Below are 24,497 nucleotides of genomic sequence, written 5' to 3'. Positions count from 1 at the left end.
CTTGATTCCACGACGTCAGAAACAGTTACGAAGGATTATATGTAGAAAGTCATTTTTTTTGCATTTAAAGTCATGAAACTGTAAAAAATATTTATTTTTTTTAATTTTCGTATTTTTTTTATAAATCCGGCGTAAAATGGAACATTTTGAGACCAAGATCATTAAAATCCATCCATTTTTCGATTTTCTAGAGCCAAAAAACCAGGTGATCGCGAAAGTGTATAATTACCATATAAATAATGGAGCTTCAATCATTTTTTGTTTAATTTGTAAAATCTAAGCTTCTAAATTCAATACCATATATTCGACATTTGAACATTATAAGTCAAAACACTTATTATTTGCAGACATTTCAATCCGACGCAGCTTTTAACAGACGGTTTTTCGATACAGTTTTCAATACCTGCAAATGTAGTAAGTATATTCAAATTACGTTTAGATGAATATTGAACTCTATCATAACTACACAGGATCATAGGAATGTCCGTTTGGTAAACGAAATTAGCACAATACAACTTTTTAAGAAGAATACTTAACCAGTACTTTTTTGATCTGAGGGGTCGTTTGTACCAGCAAATTATCAAATTTCTACTATAGATTTAGGTCTGTTGACAAAAGCGTATCAAGTTGTGCAATAAATGTTTCCAAAGACCACATTGGAAACTTAAATACCAATCATTTTACTTCGTTCGTTTTCTTTTAGATTTTTCATACTTGAAACTGAAATTTTAGCAGGAACGGAATGTTTATACTTGTAACAACTGCCAAATTACAAGAAATAATTAATAACATTTTTAGTCAATACCTACTTTACTCGCTAAATTGTCTACAAGTGTATGGATTTTTTGTCCCTACACCTTATCAACCACGACAAGCTATTATTCATAATTATTATTATTATTTTCGAGTTCAGGACTCGAAATCAAGGATATTCAGATTATAATAAATCTATATTGGAATCAAACAGCACATATCCGATTTGGAGACATGAAAAGTCAGGACATAGGCATCGCTAGGGGAGTTAGACAGGGTTGCAATCTATCGCCGCTGGTGTTCAACTTATACACAGAGCAAATATTTATAGAGGCACTGGAAGAATGTGAAAAGGGCATCAAAATTAACAGTGTCCCAATCAACAATCTCCGCTATGCGGATGATACTGTCTCATTGGCAGATAACGTCGAAGATCTACAGATGCTTCTCAATAGAGTAACTACAATACAAAAGCTAGTCTTAAGATCAACAGAAAAAAAAACAAATTTATCTTGATTAGTGAGATAAAGATACAAATACGCTTCAAATACTTGGGATACACAATAAATGATGAATGGAACCATGATTTAGATATTAAAATTAGAATTGAAATGGCAAGATCCACATTCATAAAAATGAGAAACCTGAGCATTGGTACCCGACGGCGAGCCACGAAATGTTCCGTACTATCCACGCTGCTTCACGGTGTGGAAGGGTGGACACTAGAAGTAGCAGCAATGCAAAAATTAGAAGCTTTTGAAATGTGACTGTATAGACGCATTTTACGAATACCTTGAACTGGTAGAGTAACCAATACGAAGGTACCGAGAAGAATTGCTAAAAATTTAGAAGTGTTTGTAACTATTAAGCGTCTTATAGGACATATATTTCGGAACGAAAAATGCTACAGCTTATCGTGTAAGACAAGAAAACAGGTAGGAGAGGTTTGGATAGAAAGAAAAAATCCTGACCGAAAAACCTACGCGAATGGTTCCAAATACCAGAAGCTTCGATTATAATTCACGCGGCGCCAAATAGAGAAGTCTATCAAATGACGATCGCCAAACCAAAATAAAGACACCCTTATCAATATTAAATTTTTGAATAAATTTTGTTTTCTTAATTTGGGATGATAACCTTTTTGATACACTCGCGCAATTACTCGCCAAGACAAACAATTGGCTTGAATCTATAGCCTAGTTTCATAAAACAACGAAATAAATCCCGGCCAAAGTAAATATGAGATACATTCAAATAATAAAGGTAAATAAATCTGTCGACTAATACAACTTAAACAAGAATAAATTTTCACAACTTTCCCTTATTTCATCATTTCTCTTCTAATCAAATAATTAGGATCCCGATATTGATCTTAGCGTTCGAATTTCAATAGTTCTTAAAAGCCGATTAGTTATGGTGTTTTCTGTTCTGGTCTCTATCGCGATGTCTTTACTGATCTCACACAGGTATGTGTGTATATTCTAATTTTGCTCCTGGTAGTCATATATTTATTCCGGCCAAATTACATCTCTCAGATACCCTGATATTAATGACGCCTTTAATGTTTGAGCTTTCACTTCTTTCTTTAGATTTCCATTACTTGTTATGTTCGCTCCTAGATTTTAAATGACATCATTTTTTCCACACTCTGATCGTATATCTCGGTTCTCTGGATACTAAAAAAGATTTGGCATACCAGTAAAACGCCAACATAATAACATAACCATGGTTATGTTATGACTGCAGTCATAGGTTCGTCATTGCAACATCTTCAATAGCTTAAGCAAGCTTATAATTAGTGAAGCAATCAATTTATTCTCCAGATTTCTCTCCAGCGATTAACGGCTGTTTTTTAAACTCAAAAAAACTTGCGTGGTAAACGATTTTCTCTGGTAAATGAGAGAAGAATTAGAGTGAGTTAGGGGAATAACAAAATGATTGGCCATTGTATATATACTAAGTTGGAATTAAGTTGGAATTTGTAGATATATGTTGCTAGAGTCTATTAGTGAGTTTGTTGTTTGTTATTAGAATATCATTATCCGATTAAGGAAAGTCGTTCGTACACAAGAGATGTAAAAGATATCTTAAAACAGTGACACTCCAACAATATTGTTTTTTAAATCAGTAGAATCTGTTTGTATTGAATACCGTTTACGATAAGACATTTTGTATTTTTTTTTCTTTCTAACAACTTTTGTACCATTTTCATAAATCTGTGATCCCGATCGATGGTTAAATCTAAGAAAAAAACTCATATGACTATAAAAAGAAACTTTGTGTAAGGATTTTCCTGGTTTAGGAATACCACTAAATGCTACTTATCAGATGAAAAGTATATATTTTTTCTTTGTTGTTGCCAGTGAAGAGATTAAATCTAGTGGCTTTTCTATTCATATTTTCTTCACACTCTTTCATAATTTCGTTAGAAGATTTGATTTCGATGTCTTATTCTTTTTTGCTGTTCCTTGATCAATATCAGCATTATCTTAATTTTGCTGGGAAATGTCCTGTGGCTGATACTGAACGCACTATTTGCACTACCACTACAACAAAGCTGACAATTACGCTGTCTGACACGCGTTTCGATGAGTTATCGTCTGAACGTAAACTGTTTTGATTAGTGTTAATGTAATTAAGATTTTCGGCATGAACATCACCGATGGTTCCAAAATCTTTACACTTTTATAAAATTAGTTGAAATCTATGAATTACTCAAACTAAGAGACATGCATAAACCCAATATAAATGTGCCTAACAAATTAAAACCCGTACAGTTACGTAACATCGAATTATAAACCGAAACCGATGTTTTATTTCTGGCGTCTGCTGAATAAATATTTCATCGTTCTAAATTTTTCAACTGTATCATTGTTCGTTTCCTCTCATACATTTTTTTTACGATGTTATTTCAGAATGCGGGGCTCCCAACAGAGAAGCACGTCTTGTGGGCGGTGAATATTTAACAGGCCATGAATTTCCTTGGACTGCTTCTATACAGGTAAACGTCGATGGTAATGCTTCTTCCCTACCAGCTACACTCATTACTCCCAAATATTTGCTCACTTCTGCCAACAACGTTATTGGGTATGTGTATTATTTTTTGTTACTTACATCACATAAAGGGTGTTTTAAAAAAAGGGATCCCGTCTCTAGAATAGATAGAAAACAAAAATATTTGGGGTTTGCTCAGTAAAAAATTATACACATTTTTTAAGTTTTTGCCGCAACTACTGGCAACATTGTGATGAAGTTTTATACGAATATGTTTTGGAAGCTGATACATCCAATGAATTTATTTTTATGTCTGACTCACATAGAGGACGCTAGTTACACGGTTCGTACCAAGTAGTATTGAATATAAATTTTTAAATATCAGATTTAGTAAACAAAAAGTGTACCTGAACAAGATTTAATTTTACACCCAAAAGGTACCTACTCTAGCGTTTTCGGAATATTTTGATTTGAAAATTATGAAGTAATAAACGATGCTGTATTGTAAAGTTATTAATTATTATTATTATTATTATTATTATTATTATTATTATTATTATTATTATTATTAATTAGTATTCGTTTCTTGTAACATTTCACAAAAATCCAGTTTAATCAGTATGAGATCTTGTCCAAGAGCTCTTGCCACACAATCTACCAGTTAAAGTGGATTTCTGTCAAACATTACAAGAAAGGACAGCCCTCCATTCAAATTTTTTGAAATGTATAACATTAACAGTCAAGGTTAAGGTTAAGTAGCCATTTTTCAAATCGATGGATTGGTAGAGGTACAGAAGCTCTGATTCATTGGCCTCCTCGGTCATGCGATTTTAATCCCTTGGATTACACAGCTTGGTCGTATCTTGGAGAAAAAGTTTATGCTGCAGAGGTAAATTCACCTCAAGAATTGAAAGACAGAATTCAACGTCACTTTAATGCCTCATAGCTGCTCCCAACCGTTTAGAAGATTAATGAATTCTTTAGAGAAAAGGATAGACTTGTATATTCGTGAAAACTGAGGACATTTCGACCACCTTATCTATTTGAACTATTCAATTAATACATTTATCATAACTTCATACCAGCATCGGTTATTACTGGATAATTTTCAAATCAAAATATTCGGAAAACGGTACACAGTATCGAGTTTTATCAAAAGTACATTTTTGGTGTAAAATTGAACTATATTCAAGTTCATTCGAAATTTTGCTTAATAAATCCAATTTTGAAAAAGTTATGTTCAATACTACTTGGTACGAAGCCTGGAATTAGCGCCCTCTATAAGAGTCAGATAAAAAAAATTCAATGGCTTTCAAAACATATTCGGTTAAAATGTCTATGGCGTTACGAATTTTTTTTACTGGGCAAACCCCAAATATTTTTCAGTTCTCTATTTATCCTAGAGACGTGATCATCTTGAAACACTCTCAAATAGAACTAACGTGAGAAATTAGAAGATAAATAAATAATTATAAGGACAATGAGCTCCATTTCAAATTTTTTCTTCTTCATCGTAAAAAATAAAAATTATTCACAATTATATATTTAGCAATAATTTACAAACTTCATAAGAGATTATTTTGATCGGGACTACCGTATGGAAAAAATGTTGAAACAAAAGTTGTAGAGAATTTAATGTTTACAATATTGATAATAAATACAAATAGCGTAAAACCTATAGGAAACGAGTTATTTGCGAAAAATCGATTTTTTTCACTTTTGACCCCCGATTTTTGAAGTTGCTCACATCGAATTATATGTGAGTTTTGAGAGGAGTTTTAGAATGTCAAATGAACATTTTTTAACGACTTTATAGCTGGGTATCTCGATTTTCCTTAAATGACTGGACTATAATTGGAAATTAAGCAATTGAAAATAAATATTCATGTGGATGTTATTTTAGAAAAACACCCCTGCAAGTAAAAATAATAGTCGGACAAATAGACAGATGCTTTCCTGATATAACTTCATCAACTATGAGCGTCGATAGAATTGTTATTCATCCGGATTATAATCCAGCCTCAAAGGCTCATGATATCGCCCTTCTAAGGTTAAGCACACCTGTCGTAATAGATAGAAGAGTTTCACCAATCTGCTTACCATCAACGAGTAAGTATTAATTATAAATTATTATACCTGTACTATAGTTTGACAATGGTCACTATGGTCACTAGCGGATTCCATGTTATATTATTACAGTGTGTTTATAAAGTAATGACTTGAGCTTTAATTTTTAAAACCAGAAGAATGTTTTTCACGCAGTACTAATTTGAGTCCGGAAAATGGTATTCTACGGTATCTTTGTACTCTTAAATTCTCCCTCGTATTTCTTACGCCAGTCGAGAAACATCGCATATTCTTTTTCGTAACTTTTCGAAGACTCAATTGGAATAATTTGCCCTTCTGCTCCCACACTTCTCTCAGCAATTTTATTTGTATTATCAGCCATTATTTCGGAAAATATTTTTTGTTTTCACAAGAATTCAATATGTCTGCCTTTGTGGAATGAAATTTTTTGATATCTCGCTTCGTTTTCGAGATATCGATACTTAAAGTTATAATCAAACGTTAGTTCAAAATTTGCTTTATTGAACAGATGGCGTTCAATACTTCGTTTCAAATGAATATTTTATCACATCAAATTCAATATGAATCTTGTAACTCAATAAACAAAAGATTTTTTATTTAATTTTTATATTATTTACCCTGATACTCCAAAATTATATTGGAAAAAACAGATTTTTATAGCAAAATGAGCCATTTTTGAAAACTTCCATCATTCTGTAGCCCCCCCCATAAGAAAAAAAAATAATAATATAAAACTAAAATAACCCTCATGCGAAAAAAACTTTTTACACTAAAAGTGCACTACGAGAAGGTTAGGTTAGGTTAGGTTGATATATACAAATATTAAATAAAAATAAATTTTTCCAACTTCAAGTATCGATATCTCCAAAACAAAGTGAGATATCGAAAAATTTTATTCTTCATTTTCGACTTATTTGGAGTCGATTTACAAAATGGCAAATCTAAGCGCCACGGAAATCGTACTCGTGCCAAATAATACATTTAAATTCTTCTCTTCTTGAGACATTTTTAGAATACACTACATAATAAGACGTTGCTATCGTTTCTCAATATTTTGTTACTACTATAATAACGAGCGTTCATTATTTCACTAGTAAAACAATAGGTTATTTCTACGATCTGAGTTACCGTAAATAATATAGATATTATTATACGCTTGGAGAAAAAACTATTTTCCCTTTTGATAAGTAGCTAACACAATATAACGTTACTACAGATCTCTAGACCCTTCTATAATCAGTTTGAATTGATTGTTAACTCTATTTCCAAAGTAATACCCATACTATGGTGATATTTGATTTAAATTCTAAAACTTATAGCCTCAAATTTTTAAGAAAAATTTCTGTATTGGAGGTGGCTCATTTGAAACTAAAACATTTTCCAATATTTGAAAGGAATTCCAATGTAAATAGAATGCTTTTTTAGATTACGAATATACAAGTCAAGTAGGAATTGTATATGGATGGTCAGTCGCTGACAACTCATCTTGTAGAGCAAGAAAATTAGCCCTGCCTATTTTGAAAGAGCAGGATTGTGTAAAAGGAGTTCGTGAGGCTCAATACATCACGAACGATAAAGGATGCTTGGGAGTAATTGGATCTATCAATCCTATATGTGAAGTAAGAGTAATATGAAGTGTAATCAATGATATCGTGTACCTATACTTGTTACAGAATGATTCTGGAACGGCGGTAATGCATAAATCGAAGACAGGAATTTACGATTTAGTAGGTAAGATACGTTTTCGTTTTCCTTGAATGTGAAAATATTTATTCACCAAATCACTCGGGTGTATCGTTAGAGTGTTCTGGAGCACCTACTCCAGTAGCTTAATATGTAAAGCTCTTTTAGTGACAGATCCGTTATGTGGTCGTATTTTAGATAACAAAGCACTTAATAGTAGGAGGATGGTTCATATATAAACCGGAGCTTTTGAATAAACGCGCGAAAATTCAAGTATTGTAATATTGGCTGCACTGTTCAGTTACGAATCGTAGTATGGACCGCGTAACATCGCTTTTCAGTGTACTTATAGGTAATGTAAAATCCGCGGAAATTCATCGAAAGTTATTCGAGAAATTCAGGGATGAGTGCCTCTCCAAGACTCAAGGCAAACTTGTATTACCGATTAGAACGTCAATGAAGTAGAAAAACTCATTTTGAGAGACCGACGCTGTACTGTACGAGATAATGCTGAAGGATTGGATATCAGCGTAGTTAGCATTGAGCAAATAATTTATTACCGCAAAATGTCAACCAGATGGGTGCCACGATTTCTGATTGACTTTAAGGAATCAAATACATCCATGAACGCAGCATACTAATCTAATTAGAGAAAAGGCTCGACAAAATCATTCGAGATGTGCGCCTGTTTCATGACTATGATCCAGTGCTTAACTTTCCAAGGCTACTATATGGGAATGGTTCCAGAAGTACCTGGCTCAACAAAGAAAACTAAGAAATTTTAGAAAAAAAAATAGATTAATTTCTAAGCGTAATCTCCTTTTAGCTCCTTTTAGCTTTGATATCCTTTTTATAATAAAAATTGTCAAATTCTTCAAAGTAGTCATTAACAGCTCTTTTGTTTCGGGTGTAAAGTGAGGAACCCACGTTTCATCCAAGGTTATAAATCAGCGTTCCATTGTGAGCAAACGTGGCACCTATCTTACGCACAGCTTTCTGATATCCAAATTTTCAGTTAATATGCGATGTCCGAACTTTCTGAAATGCCTAGCTCGCGTACTTTCAGTCGACGATCATCCAGTACCGCTTTGTGGATTTTCTTTTCTGCAGTCGTCACCTCATTTGGTCATCCACTGAGAAGCTGGTCTTCGCAGGTCGTATGGCCTCGTTTGAACTCTACTACTAACGCCTTTTAAATAATAGTATTGTATCACATAATAATGACCAATTTTTTCCGTGTTTACAAATTCACTGAAAACGCTCATTATTGATGACTGCCAAACACTAAACAACGTGGCGTCTTCAAATTAGAAGCATATGATGTTTAGTTTGTATACTTTCTAATACGCTGGTATTTTTCAAGCAGCTACTGCCATCTCTAGGTCAGGCCAGGTATACGAACGTGGCATAACAGAGATACCTATAGGTATTCAAACCTATCATATAGCCCTATTATTAATCAGGCAGGCTACGAACACTTCGACTCTAAATAACATATTTTGATAGTGGTATGGAAGCTTTAGACAGACGTTCTGAAAAGTATGTGGAAATAAAGGTAGAATATATTGAGAAATAATCACAGTCTTTTTTATTTCTGTCCTTTTTTCTACGTTAGGCTAAGAACTGGTAGACCGCAATACGTATTTCCATATATAAGTGTTTGTGTGTATGTGTGTTTTTGATACCCCCCGATACGGTAATTCTGCGTTTCATAAGCAAATGCAGAGTTATACATCGGGGACAGCTATAGAGAAGGCGAAGGACCACTCGGATTAGATCTTTTCCTATCAAGGAGCCAAGAGTGTATAGCCAACAAGCTAATCTCTTAACAAAAAGATAAGACATCCTAGAATCTCCCATAGACCTCAGGGGAGAGGAAGAATTCTACACGCGAAACTGCGACGTGAAAGAGGATGAGGACCTGTCGGAATTGACAGGGGGTGGTTGGAATGTTCTTCTTCGCATCCACTCGTGGATTTATCCGGGGGTGGATGCCTAGAGGGACGGGCTCGTCTCAAGGGAAATTGTGTGTGTGTGTGTGTGTTTTTGATCAGTTAAGTGGTATCATGTATGGCCGACTTTGCTGTTTCACATTTTGTATTTTCTAGGTATTCTTGGAGACAAAAACGATTGCGAAGGTATTGGTGTTGCTCTATATGCAGACGTAAAAGCTAACTTACATTGGATATTAGAAAATACGAAGGATTATTGTAATTGCAGAAAACTTAATTTGCCTGTATCTATAACGTCGTTACGATTATTTTAAAAATGATATCAATTGTTTCTTATTCACTTATATTATCTATTACTACTATAAGTTTATATTTCAATTATATATTTGTTCTGAATAAACGTTTAATGAACATTTTATGAAAAAGATAAATTTCATTATTGATAAATGAGGTTCAGGAATAGTAGTGATAAAACACACAATAAAAATTATTTGACGACTGAGGATACATAAAATACATAAATGAAAAATTTAACTGATGTTTTATTTAAATCTAAATTAAGCAAGTGTTTCCAAAGTACGAAGAAAAAATTATTTCTATATAAAAGTTATATAAATTGGGACTTACAATGAGAATAAATTAATAATATGGCCCAAAAAATACGAAATCATCCTCGTCGTCAGAAGTCAAGCCCCAAAATTTTCATGAACTTGTTAGACTGTTTGTGGATTGTTTTGGGGAGTCTTTTTGGCTTTACAACCACTTTGCACCTATACCTAGAAAATATTTTGTACAAAACTCTACATCTTATTGTTCTGCTTCAAAAAGTACATAGACTCCTCCTAAAGGAGACTATTTTTTTGAGGTTCTTGTATCCCAGTTCCCTAAATGTTAGTACTACCTCTTCAAAGTACTTGAGCCTTTTAGTGAAATGGGCAGAACAGTCGCAGAGTAGATGCTCTGCTGTTTCCATGGCTTGTTCTCAGAATCTGCAATTATCATCCTCTGTTATGCCCATCGTCTTAAAATGGTATTTGACGAGGCAGTGACCTGTCAGAAGACCATCCACCAGTTATATGTCATTTCTTGTTATCACAAGAAGCTCTTCAAATTTAGCTGATATGATTATGAATACCTTGGATTGTGTTAGGTCTCCAGTAAGAGTCTATTAGATTATTTAGCCTTTATCTTTATCTTTACTTCTTTTTTGGCAAAGCTGTGTACTTCGTCATTTCCTAATATATCCTGGTAGCCTCAAAGCTACATTAGGGTTACTTTGTTTTTGTTAGCTAGTGCTTTTGAGAGTTTGTTTACACTATCACACTAGTTTGACTGTGCACTCAATAGCTTTCGGGACCTTCAAGGCTGCTTGACTATCTGAGAGAATGTAGATGTGCTTTTCAGAGAAGTAGATTTTGATTTCATACCGTGTGCATTCGGGCAAAGATTATACCTTCACGCTTGCGTCTTACTAGCACTACTAGATCATCCGCGTAGCCTAGAACTGTAAATCCAGAGCTGTTAAGTCTAGAGAGAATTTTGCCCACTACCAATGATCACAGTAGAGGTGACAATATTACGCCTTGCAGAGAGCACTTGACAGTAGTAGCAGTGGAAGTTTCCATCGCCTTGATCTATTTTAAAATGGGAATTTCCACTTCCCATTCTTCAAACGCCATTTTGATGGACTGATATGAGGTGTTATCCAAAGCTCTTTCTATATCGCTGAAGGCTACAGAGCAATATCTGTGCTGACAATAGTCTTTCCTATGTCTTCAGCTAGACCACTACTTACTTGCCTAACAATTATTAATCTCTTCCAGTTCCCCTACTTTTTTATTCATTGATATGTTCACATCCTTTACGAGTCTTAAGAGTCTAAAAACTTCCTTTAGGTATCATTTTACTGTTCATTTGTACATGAAAATACAAGAAGCAAACCATTCACAATGAGCTTGGTAGTGATGGCAAGAGCGAAACCAGTTTATGAGAAAGTTAAGAATTTCAACAAAACAAAATTCGGGAAATATTAAATGGAATGAAGAAATTTTTACAAACCGTGTGTAGTACCATATTTTATTCTCACGATCTTACAATCTTTTCATTTAACAATAAAAAATATAGCACTCGAGCCAGGTACTGTCAAGGTGGAGGCCGAACTTCTAATTAAAGAAGAAGTAGGAAGAAATTTTTAACCTAAGTATTTGTGACGAAAATATTAAGTTATTGTTTGCTCAATTTTTATTTAATAAAATTTTTTTATTCAGAAATTACTATGCAAGAAAAAGATAATTTAAGAGATGTCAGTAATCTAGTCAGTGATATCAAACATAAGTATGGATGATGTAATGTTTAATAACCATATGCAAAATGTTATATTTTTTTCAGAAAAATTTTCACATCTGTTGATATCGCATTGAGGACAGAAGATCTACTAGAAAATCTTATTTCTCAGCAACAATGGAAAAGTGCAAAAGAACTAATGAACTTAGTAATTTTAAGAATACGATTCATTAGAGATGCTTTACCCACAGAAGCAACAGCTACTAATATTATGAGACATATTTTAAAAATTATCAGGGAAGAATATGAATCAGCATCAAAAGTAAGTATATATTTTTTTAAAGATATATAATTCCATCTTAATCTGTTTATACATTATAAGTTGTCAATATACGACATGAATAATTAATTTTCACATTGCAGTGTCTATATTTTTCATCTACTACTTTTCCATAAAGTTTATGGATATTTAACACAACTAAAATTGAAATTTTCTCAAAATAATCTTTATCCAATTGAGATCTTTTAATTTATTAAGTTCATTTTGAATCCATCAATAGAATAGACTAGTATTTTGTATTTTTCAGAAATTTTTGAAAATACACAGTTCAGTTTTATATTTACAGATATATGTACAAAAAACTTTAATATCATATTTCCTATCATTTGACTAGTACTGCATCCTTTTATATTTAGGATACAAATAGTATCAAACTTTTTTCATATCTATGCCATCAATTTGATGAAGAATGATTTAACATGTAGTTTTATCCTGATATTTACATTACAGAAAAAAGGAGAAGGACAGTCATTACATCAGTTAGTGACCTCCCATAATAATGACAGATTGGATTATTCAGAGTCATTAAGTAGCTTAAAAGCGAATTTGCTAGATCACTTAGGAGAGTATAAAGTTGAAATAGAATCGAGGTATGTTTTATTGCCATAACAAAAATTCTGTAAAGTGAGGTGTCTTCTGACAATTTTTGAGTTTTTTTTTAGATAACTACATTATTTATATTTAAAAAAAGTAAAAAAAATATTGTAGTTGTATGTACTATCAATGGACATAATCCTATGGTTTTTTTATATTACCCTCCACCAGCAGTCCAAAAAATATTCATTGATAGTCGTGTGATTTACCGCAGCTCTACTTCTCTTAATATTTTGAGCTAATCTAACAGTAAGAAATAGATTTCAAAAGAGGAAATTCTTGCCCTATGTTGTTTTGAGCAGATTATATGGATAATAAAATAACCTTAACAAATTTGTTCTTTCATGAGTGTTGTCTGTCCGCCATGTTTCTTTCGGTGAGAGTCCTTCATTAATTGTGGACTTTGGGATATTATAACGTTCCAATGCTTTTCTACAGCTCATTTGACCATTTCTAACTTTCAAAAGAGCCAATTTTAATGTTTTCTTGTCATAATTTCGAATTTCAAATAAAACATCGTGTTACAGTACAACAAAGAGAATATTATCAGGTAAAACTTACACAGTCATTACTTATGGCAACAAACTGCCACCTTACCTCTAACAACTATAAACAAAGATTCATTTATACTCAGAATTAGATATTATAATTTGAACCGACGATTTAGTCGAAAATGTAGGACAACTACACAATGTCTGAAAGCACCCACACTGTCCAAAGACACCTCACTTTAGAGTACCGTTTACTTACTACTCAAATATAATTTTAGTTCTGAAAATATAGCAGCGCAGGCTTCTGAACATATTCACATGGATGAGATGATCATGACTGTTGGAAAATCCAATACTGTAGAAAAGTTTTTAAAAAATGCTGCTAAAGACAGAAATTTCAAAGTTGTAGTGGCCGAAGGGGCTCCATTCTATCATGTAAGATTCAATATAAACTTTTAAATTTAAATAGATTTATCTTGCAAATTTGTTAACAATCAAATATTTTTTCACAATATCTCTAAGGCGGTAATTGATATGAAGGCCATAGTTACTGTAACCAATTTTTAGGGCCACACAATGGCTACAAGTTTAGCAAAGAGTGGCATTCAGACCATTGTGATACCAGATTCAGCAATTTTTGCCATGATGTCTAGGGTAAACAAAGTGATAATTGGTACCCACACAGTTTTGGCAAATGGTGGATTAAGAGCTGCTAGTGGTATACACGCAGTAGGTTTAGCAGCTAAACAATTTTCAGTTCCAGTAAGTTGAGTGCAATAATATCCCTCTTGTATAATATTAGTATTGCAATTTATATTTTTGATATTGTTACTAATACTTCTGGTGTAAAATTTCTAGCAACAACATTTTGTAATTTGAGTGTAATTAGTATAAAATGAAGATAACTGGAAAGACGAGATCCCAGTAAAAAATGGATGAATACAATTATTTTTCATAACATTGAAATGTAGAACAATGAATTTATATATATATATAGTAAGGTGATTCATTTCCGATAAATTTTTTTTTTCGGTGCTCCAACCAAATATTAATCTACATATAGAAAAAAAAATAATTCTCACCATGTTTGAACTCCTAATATAATATGAATTTAAGTCCTAATATTCACGTCAAAACAGATTAATACTACTTATAGATGTATTTATTCTTTTTCAAGTATTTTTTTTGTAATATTTTTCGAAAGGGATTATTTCTAAGGGTTGAAAATTTTTAATTAAATAAATTTTTTGTAATTTTATATTAACCGGGGGGGGGGCTTTTTAAGGGATGAAATACATCAAACAGGGTTGAAAAATTATAAATACTATATTAAACCTTCGAACAACTTTTATTCAAACGTCAAAAGTATTTTTCTACTCATTAAACGCTTATAGTTATAATTTTATAGATTTTTTGTAATAAAGGTTAGTTTTCACCCCTAAAAGTAATAAGCACATATCGGCATAAGATGGATTTTGAAGATAAGGGTAATTTAAGCTTAATTCCAAATTTTAATGCAAATCGATCACGGTTCATGGAAATCAGAGATAATAATATAAGTGAAAGTTTTATGTTCAAGAAACAGTGTTTTCAAAATGTACTTCTGTGTTTTCCTATTATTAGGCAAATAATTTGAAATACACTCCTGCTTACATAAAGCAAGACAATCTGCAATATAATACAAGATGCAACATATCCTGATCAAAAGCATGTGCAAATGAAGCTCAACTGATCGATACCTGCAAGATCTCACAATTGCACCTTTATCAAATTCGTCTTCTGCAATAAATTTCAACCTGATAATTTCATATATTTGTTTTAAATATTTATTTGTAAATGGATAGATAGTCCCATGTAGAAAGTAAGAAGCAAACAAAATTGTTACTTCGGGTTAGTGGCAGTATTGTCACGAGCCTTGCATACTCTCCAATAACTTTCAGTTTAATCATACGTAAATCCTGAAGTAACAATAAAAAAATTGCAATTTTCATTGTTCTCTAGGTGATTTGTACTTGTCACTTGTTCAATCCCTTTCAGTTACTTATTTCTGTCATAATATTATATGCTATTGTACTTTCAGGTTATGGTACTCTCCCATATGTACAAATTTACTCCAATGTATGTAGTATCTAATAACAATGATACTTTCAACATTTGTGCATCTCCAGCTGACATCATTCCACAATCGGCTGGAAAAATTCTTAACAATGTAGAAGTTTACAATCCAGTATTTGACTATGTTCCACCAGAATTGGTTACACTATTTGTTTCTCATCAGTGAGTATTCTCAATAATTATATCATATATTTTTAGGTAGGTATGTGGTTTGGTTTAACAACATTTAAAAATCTAAAATCAAATCACTAATGAATGATAGAGAATATAACATAGAAAAGCTGATGTAGATAACAATTAAAAGATAGAGACAAAATATACTGAAAAAATAAAAGTGGAAAAATAGAATCATGATCAGGAAAAATTTAAAAAGCAGAATGTAAGGAAAAGATTGTAAAATGGAATAGAAAGAGAATTAATGAAAAGAAATGGTGTATTGCTGACTATTGGGAAATGTAGAAGTAACAGGCATTAAAAAGAGTAACCAATTAAAATAAATATATAGAGAGAAAAGAGAATGCAAAAAAGTCACAAGAAACAGTAAAAATCTATAGCGAATTCAGGAAAAAATGTAAAAAGTAGAATGCGAGGAAAATATTGTAAAATGAAGTAGAAAGACAATTAATCAAAAGAAATAGTGGATATAGATGGAAAAGAGAGTGCAAAAAAGTCACAATAAATAGAACACAAGAAACAGTAAAAATCTTTAGCAGATTCAGAAAAGAATGTAAAAAGTAGAATGACAGGAAAAGATTGTTTATTGAAATATAAAGGGAATTATAAAATAAATATAACATAGTATGCTGTGGAAAATCATGAAGTAATATTATTACCATGATAAAAGATGAATATTGATAAAAAAGGGGGAGGAAAACTAAAAGAAAACTGAGTATCGATAAAAAGGGGAGGAAAACTACAAGAAAACTGTGTATAAAAAGGGGAGCAAAACCAAATCACAAACCAAAAAAGGTGATCCAAGAGTTACAATGGAATAGCTTTATTTAGTGAGCCATATAAAATCCTTCCATAGAGATTTGACAGATAAACAGTAGAACAGGTCTTTAAAATAAAAAGAATTTATGAAAAAAACTATGAACAAAATGTCAAATCAATTAAACTATTACTATTATAGGTATCATTTTAGAAGTGTTACTCCCTCTGATGGATCTTGGAGTAATAAAGTCATAAATTTCAGTTAAAATTTTGATAAATTTCCAAATTGGTCAAAATGTCAAAAGATATTTCTATCAAAAAAGCATAATTAATTGAAATAGGTCATGATTCAAGAATGATATATTCAAAAAATTGAAATAAACTTGAACTATGTTTATTTTTGTGTTTCAGGGGTGGAAATGCGCCATCATACGTTTATAGATTATTATCAGAATTGTACCATCAAGATGATTATGATATATGAAAATAAATGTACATTTTTTTTTAATTTTAATATGTTTTATTTCATAATTAATCTGTTTTTTACTTTTTTTTCTTCCCCTCTTATTTTTTTAAAAACAACACAAAATTTAGAGTATTTTGAAATATAAAACATTTTCTTTCTTAATTTTATAGATATAGAGGATGTTCCGCATAAGAACCAAAAGCAGAGATGTATAAATTTTGTCTCAGACTGTCTGCTCCAAGAAATTTTGTTTCTCATTGTAGGCCTTCAAAATTCAGAAGCAACTCGAAAGTCTTAGACAGGAAGTTCATTATTTTGGACCCAATTTCATAATGTAATGTTCTTTTTATCTATTCAAAGTATAAAGACAAGGAATTTATTTATACACTAACATTAAAGTATTCATTATCACTTCTACCAAGCACTATCGGTATCATAAAATTTTGTTTCAGATTGTCTGCTAATGAAATTCCTTCTCCGACTATTCATTTCCATAACATTTCGCTTCAAGATGTTAGTCTTATATAATGTCTTCTCAGTATGTTCCTATCATAAAATTTTATCCCTTATTGTTTCCTTTAAGAAATTTTGTTTCTCATTTTATGCCTCCAAAATTGTACTTTGGCAGATTCAACTCTTACTTAACGGAATTTATTTATACTAACACTAAAGTATTCATTATCCCCTACCACTTACTACTAAACACTTATCTAAATTATCTGAATTCACCATTTGGTTTATGTTTCACTATTGCGATATATTCATTATGACAACAAATTATCTACTGTCTCTCCGATTGTTGGAGACTTATTTATATATATCCTAACTATGCGATTAGGAAACCTCCTCCGATGTTATTCCACAATTTCCTTCGCAAAAACCTAACACAAATAGCATATCCACTGTTGGCTAAATCAGAACGTTCCATTGATTTAAAAAAATATAAGAATTTCATCACAAGAAGAGTTGGATTGCAAATTTGATGTATATATTCATAACCAACTCTTGACTATTGTGTAAATATCATTGATCAAAACAAGCCTTTGGTTATTTATATACACTGTCTCACTTTACAGAATTTTTAATTTTCTATAAATAAACGAAAAGGCTTGAGAAATTGTCTCTATAAACACGGCTACAACATAATGTAAACAAGTTATGAAAACAATACAAAGAAATTGCCGCCGTATAAAAAATCATTAGTTGAAGTAGTAAAAGATCCACAATAGTGGAAACAAGTATTAGATCAATCAATCTCTTAAATTTTGGCTTTCAATTATATTAGAGAATAATTCCACCCACAGCTATGGGAAAGTTGAAAACTGTATTGTAAAAAATGAACGGTATAGTTGTATTACTATAGTAGTAGTAGTTGCTGCGAGTATAGTTGCATATTACTTAACTTATAAATTAATTGTGCACAATACAATCTTTATTCGGGTACTACTAATAATATGAATTATAACGAATGCATCATGTACTTGAATCTATACAGGGTGTCCTATATAAGAACCGACAAAGTGTTAGCACGTACAGGGAAGCCCCGAAAGGTTAACTACTTTCTCTTCTCGGTAATAATTTAAGGAAAAGTATTGATAACCAAGTGAAAAAGCAATAATATAATGTAATTGTAAGGTATTTTGTCGAATTACATGCAAATGCAACAAACCTGAGCTCGCTACATGTTTCCTGTGATAGACTGATGAACGGACAAAACGCTAGTAATAACGCATTATTTGTAAAAAATGCGATAAAATTGTAGATAATACTTTTATTATTTAGTTTCATTGGCACCTGACTTATTAAGACATTTAGTGGAACGCCTCAATGATTGCTAGAATGGTTATGGGCGTTAAATGGAACATACCCTTCGTATATGTGTAGGAATTTTGTTGTACATAAGATGAATGTTAAAGAGGTTATGTTGTTAAAACACGATTAACTTTTCAGTTATTCAAAAAATACACTTTTATTACTTGTAGTGCGAATAACAATAAATTCGTACATTCAGTTTTGTCATGCTTAATGGAAACTTATTGAAGACGATAAATATTACAAAAAACTTCAAGTTATGGAGTTCTACAATACCTTGGAAGATTCCTGAGTATCCCGAGCTTAATGAAGAGTATCTTTGTAATCCTTGCAATTCAAATGCAATAGAAAATAATATAAATAACAGAAAAGGTGTTGGTGATATTAAGTTGTTACACGAGTTGAAAAATAAACTAGAGAAAATTAATGGGCAATCACATGAATATGAAAGTATTAGGAGCCAATATTATAAAGAGTTGAATCAAATTCCCAATGACACTCATCCAAATATTTATACTTATGGCGATAAACCAAAAGTAATTAAAGTAGTTAATAATAAAAAATTGTTTCCTTTTAAATGTGAAGAATTTGGTGAAATAGCTAAAAAACTTAATTTGGTGAGAACAGAACAACTCGGTAATGTATCTGGAAATAGGAGCTATTATATTCTAGGTGAGTTTATTTAGCTTCAAAAATTTGTTATTTGATTTAATTAGATATTTCAAGGTATCAATCAATATTTCAAATGTACTTAAGCATTCATTTGAACGAATTTATATGAACAAAAGTATATCCATCATAAGAAATCAGTTTAGGAATAAATTCAAACAAAATTACTAGTTTATAATTAACAAAAATTTTGAAATAGTTTCTATTTCGATGTTTTTTTTTGTCTTCTGATAACTATATTTTTTTATTCAGATGAGATTGAGCTCGAACTTAATGTAGCACGATGCCTACCATTGTGTCATAAACCTTTTATTTTTTAAAACTTATTAAAAACACTTCTGGGTCAGCTTAGAATTCAAACATGTGTTTGTATTTGTAGTTTGTCGCTAAAGGAGACTTTAACGTGCTAAAGCTAAACATTTTCAACTTTACCTTGAAGTTTAAATTAAAAGAATATTTGGCATTATGAAATTTAAATTTGAGGCTTTCTTAAAATGTCTTATGCAACTGGCAGTTGAACATGTGTAATTTACTTAGCACAATTCAAGCTTAACGTATTATAGGTGAACTGGCTGAATTAGAGCAAGCACTGATTAATTACTTTGTTGAAAATTTAATAAATTCAGGATATGAACTTATATCTGTACCAGATATATTACCCAGATATATAATTGAAAGATGTGGGATGAATACTAGAGGAGAACGTAATCAAGTAAGATATTGAATATCAATCAGGTTACTTTGTGCTTAGTACTAATAAAAATTGCTTCAATAAGATTTTTTAAAGTATCAAATATTTCTTAAAATGTTTTTTCTTTACAAACACTAGTTTGTGATATTCCTTAAAACTTTAATAGTCACCAGAACCAATCACCTTTTTATAGTTTTTAACGTCCATAAGTGAAAATTTAAAATCGTCAGTATGTAGTAGAATGGTACCCAATCTGTTAACTAAGTCTCCTAGATCCAGACAAAAAAAAATTAAAATTGAGCATACAACCTATCTGAAGGCAAAAGCGAACTTTATTGCCTTTGCCTTATTCCTCCTTTTATTTTAAAATTTGATGTTTATCTTGCAATTTGTGCTCTAGCCCTTACTAAATATCTGTTTTCATGTTTCAGGCCTATATTTTCTCTAGCTCTGCTCATATTTGTTTTATAACCACCATGACAAAGATTGATTTCGTATTAATAAACACCAGAACTATTATATCATTGCTTACTATTTATCCTTGTTTACTAAATATCATGATATTGAGTTTGTTTTCCTTTTACATCATTAGATTATTTCCCCATTCCCTTATTGTCAACGGTTTTGTCCCATATTCCTTTGAAAGTTTTACCCATCCAATCAATTGATCTTTTTTCCCCTATTTGACAAAAAGCTATTTCGCTTTTTCTGTATAAGGATAATATTCTCTTTTTGTTATATTTCTACTTCTACTTTTGTATCTCTACTTCCTTTTCTTTTAAGGAATTGTTTTTTGTTACCTTTAATGCACTTTCTCTTGATCTTTTATCTCCCAATATACTCACAAACTCACTTTGCCATTACCTAGAGGTTTGGTTTAGACTACCTTATATTAATTTTTTTAGGTATATACTTTGGATTCAAAAATACATCCACCAGATATGTGCCTTTCTGGTACATCAGAAATGGCATTAGCAGGGTTCCTTGCTGGAGATATTTTATCAGAGGATGATTTACCTAAAAAGTTAGCTGCGGTTAGTAGATGCTATCGAGCTGAAACATCCAGTACAGCAGAAGAAAGAGGGATCTATAGGTATGAAATTGATGCTTAATCACAATAAAAATTTTTTTGAAAATAACATTTAATGCTTTTTTTAGAGTTCATGAATTCACTAAAGTGGAAATGTTTATGGTAACCACACCAGAAATGTCTGATAATGCTTTGGAAGAAATACGAAAATGGGAAGAGGAACAATTTAAATCTCTTGATTTGCATTTCCAAGTTTTAGATATGCCACCACATGAATTAGGAGCACAAGCTTATAGAAAATATGACATTGAGGCTTGGATGCCAGGTAGAAAAGTTTATGGAGAAATTTCCAGCTGCAGCAATTGTACAGATTATCAATCTAGAAGGTCAATATAACAATTTACATTGAATAATGTTTGTTATCAAGCATTTTAAAATAATACTTCTAACAAAGTTGGGAGAATCAAGTCAGAATGGACAACATTGACGAAACAAAATACTACACATAAATAGTAGCAGATGTTGACCATCCCCTTTATTTCCAGTAAAGCATGGCATCACCTCATCTGATAAAGCTCAGAAGGGAAAAATATTGCGACCTTTTTTTCTAGTCAATACATTATCCACAAAGATTTTTTCCCGAGAGAACAACTATGATTATTACATTAAAATTTTAAAATGTTTATATATAACAAGGTTTGTGATTTTTTTTCATGACAAGCTCGTCCTTATACACATAAAATCAAACAGTTTCTGGCAAAACAATGGATAGTTCAAATAGAACATCCATCAAAGTTCCCAGATCTCAAAGCTCCATATTTTTTCCTATTACCTGGACTCAAAATCATTTTGAAAAGAGATTTGAGATTGTTTCTGACAAAAAAATGGGTGGTGCAAATTGAACATCCATCAAAGTTTCCAAATTTCAAACCTCCACTTTCTCACTATTACCAGGACTTGAAATTGTTGTCAAAAGAAAGAGATTTGAGTCTGTTTATGGCAAAAAAATGGGTAGTGCAAATTGAATATCCTAGAAACCTATACCTCCTGGAAACCTATAAATTAGATATGACAAGAATTTATAATTCTATTCAGAAGAAGATTTCTCTCAAAGTTTTCAGGACACTTGTTTGTTTAGCATTATCCACTGAACTTTATTGTCATAGCTTGTATATCAACGATTATTCCTGGTTACAATCTATTAGAATAGTTTTGGAGAGGGAGAAAAATAGAGAAAGGGAACAGTGAAAGGAAAAAGAGAGATAAATATTTGTTCATAAAATATTGACAAGTTTTTTTATTTTAGGTTGAATATAAAGTACAAGACCAAAGAGGGAGAAACCAGATTTGTACATACATTGAATGGAACAGCATGCGCAATTCCAAGACTGCTGATATCTATAATAGAAAATGAACAAAATGAGAAAGGGTTAATTCACATACCGAAAGTATTACATAAATACATGCAAGATAAAACTTTTATAGGGAAACAAAAAGGGGTACCGGAATTGAGACTTGTGAAGAATAAAAAGAAATAATACAGTTCAAAAGAAACTTTATAATTTTTTTTACTTAACGCTAGTTCAAAGTTACTATATTATCACTATAGACACATTTTAAACATAACTCAATGTAAGTATGTTGTTCGAACTTCTTGTTTCACAACTGACATTGCTTATAAAATCACATAAAAGTGGCTATGGTTGCCACCTGAACAACCAGGACGGTTCTAAATTTGTCACTATTTGTCTCAACACAAATGAGTATTACATATAAATTTATTCACCTCTCAAACACATCAATTATTCCAAAACATTTGTTTTTCATACAATATGTGAAGTATCCAGATTGTATTACTCAATACTTACATAATATATCTGTAAGTATGATGTACTTCATTAACTGACAGCGTGCAAAAAATGTAAAAATATTGTCTTTGAAAATGTATATTTTTACTAAAGAAAATATTGTCAACTTAGTTTAAGTGCACAGGAGCCTCCATCAGTTGTTTATTTTCCCTAACGATTAATTTGGTTACGACTATTCATATCAATAGACTTACATGTATTTAAAATTGGATTTTATGTTAATTATTACTGGAGTGCCTCAAACTACGGAGAGAATGGTGCTTGCCAGTGGATCTAGACATTATCTTAAACAAGACCACAGTAACTCCGTTTACCTGGAATGAGAAACTTTGAAATACCTGTCTCTAATCAAAAATATAGTCTGGAAATTTGATAACCCTAGGCGGAAAACTAGTATGAAAAACTATTTTTAAGTTACTGGTAGTAAACCATTGAAGGCATTGACGGTGAGGAGAAGCCTATCTGGTAAAACCTAGAGCTATAATCCAGAAATACTGACATGTGAAAACAGTTCAGTACCGCCCAAGGAAAACAATATACACAAAAGAGGTTTATATACAACTAGGGCATTTGAGGTTAACACAGATCTTATACTTCTATATCTGGTGATATACAGATTATGGAAGATACCGGCGATAAGAGTATTGAAAATCGTGGAGTGTGTTGTTTCGTAACTAAGCGAAATAAGTATATTAGTCAAACCCATTGAAGACTCCAGTTCGAATGTATAGGCAGAAATACTTGCTATCTTGAAAAAAACTGAACAGAACTGGGCAAGAATAGAGTATCTGCAATTAGAGTTCCTGGATATATATACATAAATCAATGAAGAGCCAAATATACTCACCAGAAAAGAATACAAACGTCTTTTATTTGCGAGGATAATTTCTGCTGTAGAGGAAAAATGCTTCTATAAGGATAAAGTTTTGGAAGAAGGAAACCTAAAGAGCAGAAATCTAGAGGTATCTTTCTGGGCTAAATCACTACAAAAACTGTCTTCCTACCACTAGATCTAGAAAGTACTACTTTTCTGTGGTTTAGGAAAATGCTTCTATGAGAAACTTATTGATAAAAAGGATGAAACTGAAAGAGGTGTCTTCCATAGTATTTGTATATCAAGAATCTCAATATCATGAAAGGTAAAGCTCTATACTAGCTTCCTAACAGGTCTCCCATGAGTGTTGATTCTGTGGGAAGGAGAAAGAAGCTCTAGTTCATCAGAATGCCTTGAGTTTGCGAGCTTATGCAAGAAATGCTTTGGAAAATTAAGCTTCAACCGTCTTGAAGTTAACATAGATTTTTGAGTTCATTTGAAGCGCGGTGTAGAAGTTGAAAACAGCTTTAAAAAGGGGGTACAACAATCCCCGAATCTAGACATTGGATCTGAGTATATATCTTTGATGGTTTTATGGTAATAAAATACTACTAAATTCAAATTTTCTTTATTGTTTTAACACCTTATACATAATGTAACTTACATTTAGAATAATTTAATGTGTAAACAGTAATAGGTAAATTTAATTCTAGTTCTTACTTATTGGGAAAATAGACATAGTTTTATGGTATATTTACAGTTATGTACACATATAACATTAACTTATATATTTGTGCGATAACCGTGCTCATTGTTTTCTTTTGAAAATTATTCTACTTACCTACCTTTAAAAATGTTTTCCATAATAAAGCATTTCTTACTAAATACAAAGAGCGTCACGACAATTTTTAAAACTGATAG

At 31.6% G+C, this 24,497-nt stretch overlaps 3 protein-coding genes across 3 annotated transcripts; all 3 read left to right on the top strand.

Moving 5' to 3' along the window:
• The first annotated feature begins 3,482 nt into the window (after nucleotides 1-3,482).
• Nucleotides 3,483-9,784, top strand: LOC130900560 (haptoglobin-related protein-like). Its single transcript, XM_057811257.1, has 6 exons — nucleotides 3,483-3,534; nucleotides 3,669-3,840; nucleotides 5,651-5,856; nucleotides 7,261-7,454; nucleotides 7,509-7,566; nucleotides 9,627-9,784. Exons 1-6 carry the CDS (start codon nucleotides 3,483-3,485, stop codon nucleotides 9,782-9,784), a joined length of 840 nt encoding a protein of 279 aa, XP_057667240.1.
• Nucleotides 9,785-11,644: 1,860 nt separating this feature from the next.
• LOC130902026 (translation initiation factor eIF-2B subunit beta) lies at nucleotides 11,645-16,734 on the top strand. The gene is made up of 7 exons (XM_057813825.1): nucleotides 11,645-11,804; nucleotides 11,859-12,075; nucleotides 12,544-12,683; nucleotides 13,457-13,613; nucleotides 13,746-13,940; nucleotides 15,259-15,455; nucleotides 16,638-16,734. Exons 1-7 carry the CDS (start codon nucleotides 11,746-11,748, stop codon nucleotides 16,708-16,710), a joined length of 1,038 nt encoding a protein of 345 aa, XP_057669808.1. The 5' UTR covers nucleotides 11,645-11,745; the 3' UTR covers nucleotides 16,711-16,734.
• A 1,678-nt stretch (nucleotides 16,735-18,412) lies between these two features.
• Nucleotides 18,413-24,198, top strand: LOC130902025 (serine--tRNA ligase, mitochondrial). The gene is made up of 5 exons (XM_057813823.1): nucleotides 18,413-19,176; nucleotides 19,737-19,885; nucleotides 20,770-20,957; nucleotides 21,023-21,280; nucleotides 22,201-24,198. Exons 1-5 carry the CDS (start codon nucleotides 18,711-18,713, stop codon nucleotides 22,430-22,432), a joined length of 1,293 nt encoding a protein of 430 aa, XP_057669806.1. The 5' UTR covers nucleotides 18,413-18,710; the 3' UTR covers nucleotides 22,433-24,198.
• The last annotated feature ends 299 nt before the right edge of the window (nucleotides 24,199-24,497 follow it).

The sequence above is a fragment of the Diorhabda carinulata genome, chromosome X, assembly GCF_026250575.1.
Source record: "Diorhabda carinulata isolate Delta chromosome X, icDioCari1.1, whole genome shotgun sequence".
Taxonomy (NCBI): Eukaryota; Metazoa; Arthropoda; class Insecta; order Coleoptera; family Chrysomelidae; genus Diorhabda; species Diorhabda carinulata.
The sequence above is the reverse complement of the archived record's forward strand: the minus strand, read 5'-3'. Positions and strand labels throughout refer to the sequence as shown.